Raw genomic sequence first — 6,531 nt, 5'->3', positions numbered from 1 at the left:
CCGGTGGGGCGCTATTGTGTATATAATATTACAACACGGCGGTGGAAGGTTTGCTTCCACGATGTAGACTTACAAAATAAAAATTACATCAAACAGCAACAAAATATTTAGTAATACACATTAACTTTTAATGACGGCTGTTGGTTTAACTCCAGTTTCCCAATCTGATTTATATTCTATGATTTATAAATTAATGGACACTGTTTACTCTTTTATTAATATAGAAAACTTGCTACATTTAAAATAAATAAATACATTATATATATATATATATATAGAAATGCTTTCTTAGTAGAACAGCATACTCTTTTGTAGCAACCCATGAGCCTAAGGCCACTATGCTCAAAGTCAAATCTTGCTAATGCTCTTGTGGCTAACACAATCAAATCCACACAGAAATGTTTCAGCCTCTTGTGTGAAGCCTTACCACACGAGCAGAGGCTGTTACTGCTGTAAAGCAGGAGAGACAACTTATTTATTCATTTGAATCAGAAGAAAGGTTGGTCTACAAACCTAGCCTGTTGACTATAATTGCGAACACATAAGCATATTTATAAAGATAAATATAAAATTAATAGGCCCCTGAGGCTTGAGCGGAGAGTCATCCTGTCAGTGGGAATTAGTTCTACTCCAGCTGTGTTTTGGTGCTCAAAAACATGCCAAATTCATTCTGTGAGGAAGAGTTTTCCAGCCCTTCTCTCCCAGTGGGTGCACTTGTCACATATGCTGTCACATGTAAAAGTAAGAAGCACATGACATACAAGAGTAAATCTTTAAACAAACAGCATAGCACTGGTTCACATTGTAGTTACCGAAAGCACCTCAGTGTACCCTAGAGTATACGGAAACTACACCTTCGATCAGTCTGATATATGAAGGAAGGCAATGAGGCAGGACATAGGTGTGACTAGTTTGGGTTAATCTCATTCATGACAACAAATAGGGCGGCACGGCACAGCAGGTTAGTGTCGCAGTCACACAGCTTCTGGAGGTTGTGGGTTAGAGTCCCGCTCCGGGTGACTGTCTGTGTGGAGTTTGGTGTGTTCTCTCTGTGTCTGCGTGGGTTTTCTCCGGGTGACTGTCTGTGAGGAGTGTGCTGTGTTCTCCCTGTGTCTGCGTGGGTTTCCTCCGGGTGACTGTCTGTGAGGAGTGTGGTGTGTTCTCTCTGTGTCTGCGTGGGTTTCCTCCGGGTGATTGTCTGTGAGGAGTGTGGTGTGTTCTCCCTGTGTCCGCGTGGGTTTCCTCTGGGTGACTGTCTGTGAGGAGTGTGGTGTGTTCTCTCTGTGTCCGCGTGGGTTTCCTCCGGGTGACTGTCTGTGAGGAGTGTGGTGTGTTCTCTCTGTGTCCGCGTGGGTTTCCTGCGGGTGACTGTCTGTGAGGAGTGTGCTGTGTTCTCTCTGTGTCCGTATGGGTTTCCTCCGGGTGACTGTCTGTGAGGAGTGTGGTGTGTTCTCTCTGTGTCTGTGTGGGTTTCCTCCGGGTGACTGTCTGTGAGGAGTGTGGTGTGTTCTCCCTGTGTCTGCGTGGGTTTCCTCCGGGTGACTGTCTGTGAGGAGTGTGCTGTGTTCTCCCTGTGTCTGCGTGGGTTTCCTCCGGGTGACTGTCTGTGAGGAGTGTGCTGTGTTCTCTCTGTGTCCATGTGGGTTTCCTCCGGGTGACTGTCTGTGAGGAGTGTGCTGTGTTCTCTCTGTGTCCGTGTGGGTTTCCTCCGGGTGACTGTCTGTAAGGAGTGTGCTGTGTTCTCTCTGTGTCTGTGTGGGTTTCCTCCGGGTGCTCCGGTTTCCTCCCACAGTCCAAAAACACACGTTGGTAGGTGGATTGGCGACTCAAAAGTGTCCGTAGGTGTGAGTGAATGTGTGAGTGTGTGTTGCCCTGTGAAGGACTGGCGGCCCCTCCAGGGTGTATTCCCGCCTTGCGCCCAATGATTCCAGGTAGGCTTTGGACCCTGAACTGGATAAGCGCTTACAGATAATGAATGAATGAATGAATGAATGAATGACAACAAATATACAAGTTAATATTGTCTGAAATCAAGAAGCAACAAACAAAACAACACAGAAGACAAGGCTTCCACAAAGCAACTAAAGACAAGAGTTAACACTACAGCAGAGAATCAACTTACTACGAGTGGAAACACCAAAACGTGGAAGTAGCAAGACCAAGCTAAGAGGTATGTACATATATACCCAGGAATGATGAACAAGGAACATAAGGGAACAATCAGAACCCATGATAATGGGGCACTCCCAGGTGCAGAACATGACACAGGTGGGACAAGGGATGGGCAGGGAAACAACAGCATATAACAGCATAGACAGTGACAAGAAAGAGTAAAACAGACCAAGACAAAGGGCAAGGATGAGCGGGATGTTACAAGTATATGTCAAATATGTTCATTTTAAGTTGTTTTAACAGCTTAATTTCCATATCTGGTTTATATTGACTAGGAAGGGAAAGGTGTGCTTTAATTATAATGTTTAAATGCAACACTATGAAGACAATGTGTTTTTCCATGATATGAACCGTTTAAAGTATCTACTCATATTAACATATTATTAGTCACACTATTTAAAAGATTCTAATTGCGAGTTTTAAAATTTAAATAAACAATGCAGATTTATTCAGTTGTCCTACTGTAATCTACAGGCCAGTCCTTAGGGACAATGAATAATGTATTTGTAAAAATGAGTCTAATAGCCAATCATTTCAGTCTCTGTTTGTATCATGTAACGTAATTTGATCATTGTATTTATTGTTACAGTCTTATTTAACACATTTTTCAAAAGTGTCAGGACTCCACAGCCATCCCCCATATCACAGTGTCCAGTGCTGGAGGGGTCAGCCTGTCAGAAAAAGCCCTTTGTTGAAAGTGAAACGTGCTCCACTGGGGCTCTGGATGAGTTGAGCTTGCACATCCCGCGGATGACCTTGGCTTGGGTCTTCACCAAAGAAAACGCAGATACTGCTGCCATGGCAACAAGAGACCAATCACATACTTTAAAGGGATATCCTTGGGTCTGCTGTTCTGGTCTTGGCTAAAAGGTGACCTCTCTGTACATTTCGGTCCGCTATAAACCCATTATACAATTATGCCAGACTGTGTCTGGATACCGCACTGCATTCCTAATGTGCAGCAGCATCTTGGTATTGACAAGCACATGCATAGACATATAGCCTGATACAAGCTCTGGTTCTGTGAATAGCTACACCATTAGGTATGATTCCTCCCATGGCCCTGAAACAACTAATGAAGTAATGAAGTGAATAGTGTCAGGCTCTGATCAAGAAAAACTGAGAGTCAGTGGTTTTAGTTCACTTGTTTCATTTTTGTTTTCTCTTTAAGAAAAAATGTAATCATCTTCAGTTTTAACACTGCTTTCCTACCAGCTAGGTCTAGAGGACAACCTGTGAGGAAATAAAGCTGACAAATAAATGTTTAAATCATTTTCACAAGTGAATAATGACACAGCAATTTTATATAAAATACAAACCCTCAAGTAACATCCTCTTTATTATGAAAGGGCTACCACCGTGCCTTATTTGGAAGTGGATTATTCTCAGAACTGCAGTGACACTGACACAGAAGCAGTGTGTTGGTGTGTACAAGAGGATTAGATACAGCAGTGCTACTGTTAAGGTTTTAAAAACTGTGTACACTGATTGACCACTGTAGACACACATGCGTTGGTCCACCTTGTAGGCTATATAAAGTAGGGTGACCAGACGTACTCTTTTACCCGGACATGTCCTCTTTTTCAGCCTTAAAATATGTCCGGCCGAAAATTCACAATCGTCCGCCATTTTGTTTTTCTACAGCTTACATAGAATTTCGAGAAGTTTCGTTCACAAACTAGTCCCGCCCTCCCCTACTCCGATTGGTTCGCTTGAGTGAGAAGAGGGCGTGGTGAAGTAGCCTAAAATCTTCGGATTGGACGGTCTGACAGTAGAGCTACCGTTATTGGTCGATAACCTTCACTGTAAACATTTAATTGGTCAGTCTGCACATCAGTAGTCCTTGTTTACGTCAGGCCAAAGCTCATGTACCCACCCTCATCTCGAGCAGCTATGCCGAAACGTAAATGTAAGCTCTCGGATGAATTAAAAAAGAAATTCCCATGTTTTGTGTAGTAAATAAAGGTATAAAGAACCTAAAAGCACACATAGGTTCAGCTAAGCATACAACGACAGCGACCCCCCAGGTCATTCTTGTCCTTTGTTGGATATATATTTATGTTTTGTGAAATATTCTTGGAACAGCAGTGACATTGAGGGGTTTAAAAACTCCAGCCCCGCTGCTGTGTCTGATCCACTCATACCATTACCACGCCAGTGTCACTGCAGCGCTCAGAACGACAAGCCACTCAAATCATAAATGCTCTGTTAGGGTCCTGAATGTTAAGACAGTGCAAGGGGGATTAACAAAATATAATTTCAGAACTACAGAGTGCTCCTACACACCTCTTTCTGGTGTATAGTTATTTATCTGGTAAATGTACATATTTCCAGGAGATAATAAAATCCTGAAAGTCGAATATTCGGTAGTTTTAGTCTAATACGGACATTTGGACACTCGGTAAAGCGGTTTGTTGCTATAGCAACGTGCTCAAGGGAACACTAGCCCGGTTGGTTTTGTCAGTTAGCCGTTAATAAAAGAGCCTTGAGATAAACTGACACATTAACGACAGTGTAGTCACCAGCAAAAATACTCTTTTTTAAGATAACGATAACGCTAAAGCTAACGCCACAATGTTTGAGTGTATGTTAATGCCCGCGGACAATAAGGCGACTCTGTCTTATTTTGGAAGCGCTGAAGCTGTGAAAGAGGAGAAAAACAGAGCGACTGCTCAAAAAACATGGGTTATTCACCCCTGCAGCACGTTCAGGTACTTTCATAAGGGAAAGAAAATTCATTAGGGACATATCACCTTCACCTATGGGAAGTTTAAGTCAGTTTTTTAGACAGAAATGAAGCCTAGTTGTGGACAGCACGAACTTCTCAATGGAGAAGCCTAGAGAATCTCAAACTCTGGGTTCCCAAAATGGCCAAAACACCAGATGGGCTGCTGATATAATCTTGTTATTAGTTCTAGCCTTTGAAAGGGGTGCTCTGGATCAGCTGCACACGACCCTGGCCCTCAATGCCTAGCTTGGGCTAGACAGGAAACAGTTATCTATCCAGTCCAAGACTAAGTTCAGTTCCTGTCCAGGAAACTGCCCCCTAGTGTAAATGTATTTGTACCATTTTTCCTCAAGTTTTTTTTAATGTCTTCCTTTAGGAATTACTGGCTGGTCATCATACTGCTAATAACATTTGTCAATGTGATTATAATACCTCTGGGCATTAGCTTTTTCACAGCTGATGTCCAGTACAGCAGCAGCTGGATTTCTGTCAGTGTCGTCATTGACTTAGTGTTTGTCACTGACCTCATACTAAATTTTCGCACTGGCCTGTTTCAAGACACTGAGGTATGATTTTCTCATTCTTTATCACATGTTTATATTTTAAAGGGAATTTTACTGATGATTTTAGCTCATTCAGCTCAGTAAAAAATTACATGTAGAGAAACCTTTACACTCAGGTTTACAGTAGTAGTGTTATGAGCAAGTCACAATGTCTGCAACATCTCTATTACCTCACCCACGAATGAAAGAAAATGCCCAGCTAACTGAGATACCCTCTCTGCTCATTTTGTACTTCAGCTGCCTTTATCCAAAAGCATTGACCACATTGTTTTTGATTCTTACCCTTTCACAGGCTGTTCTTCTCGATCTGAAGATAATAAGGAATCGATATTTTAAAACATGGTTCTTTCCAGACCTACTGGCTGTTTTACCCTTGGATTACTGTATTCTCATTCTTGTGGTGAGTACTTTGTTGTATTTGTCTGTCATAGGTTTAGACAGTCAGCTAATGGCCTCCTCACTTTATAGATCAGTTCCTTTCAGGGTTGGAGCAGTTGTACTATTTACCTGAGGCTGATGATGTCACTTCTGTTCAGAGAGCACTCTTTGAGGAAAGAATGAGCTGTTTTTTTTATTGGGTGTGGTGCTCAAATGCATATGCGATGTTTTAATTGGTTCATTCTGACTTTTTTCTCTACTTTACTTTGTGATTCAGGCTGTTGGGGCTGTTGATTCCCAGTCTTCCATATTTGCAGAGATTAGGATGATGCGTCTGATTAAAGTCCTCAGATTACTGAGCCTGTTGCGCCTGTTGAGGATTTCTAAACTCCTACGATATGTTCGTCAGTGGGAAGAGGCAAGTATATAAAATTAAAAAAAAATAGTTAAAATTGTTAAATGTTTGGTTTAGTTATTTTTTTACTTCATGCTTTAGAACCACTTCATCTTTTCTAGACTTTTGGAAAAATTATTCTATAGAATTTATAATATTGATTTCATTATCTGTAACTGTTATCTAGTTCAGGGTCGCGGTGGGTCCAGAGCCTACCTGGAATCATTGGGCGCAAGGCGGGAATAAACCCTGGAGGGGGCGCCAGTCCTTCAGAGGGCAACACACACACTCACACA

General features: G+C 42.1%; 1 protein-coding gene across 8 annotated transcripts in view; it reads left to right on the top strand.

The window, feature by feature from the left end:
* Positions 1–4,416: 4,416 nt before the first annotated feature.
* LOC136709759 (potassium/sodium hyperpolarization-activated cyclic nucleotide-gated channel 1-like) overlaps positions 4,417–6,531 on the top strand; it is a 56,289-nt gene continuing 54,174 nt past the window's right edge. For 7 of the 8 annotated variants that reach the window (XM_066685291.1, XM_066685273.1, XM_066685282.1 and 4 more), the window contains exons 1-4: positions 4,417–4,883; positions 5,277–5,466; positions 5,756–5,863; positions 6,119–6,259. In XM_066685291.1, coding sequence (XP_066541388.1) covers positions 4,747–4,883; positions 5,277–5,466; positions 5,756–5,863; positions 6,119–6,259 — 576 coding nt within the window. In that variant the 5' untranslated portion in view covers positions 4,417–4,746. The remainder of the gene's footprint in view (positions 4,884–5,276; positions 5,467–5,755; positions 5,864–6,118; positions 6,260–6,531) is intronic. The other variant, XM_066685300.1, reaches the window with a different exon arrangement.

The sequence above is a fragment of the Hoplias malabaricus genome, chromosome 1 (genome assembly GCF_029633855.1).
Source record: "Hoplias malabaricus isolate fHopMal1 chromosome 1, fHopMal1.hap1, whole genome shotgun sequence".
In the NCBI taxonomy this organism is placed as follows: Eukaryota; Metazoa; Chordata; class Actinopteri; order Characiformes; family Erythrinidae; genus Hoplias; species Hoplias malabaricus.
This window is presented reverse-complemented; position numbering and strand designations above follow the sequence as displayed.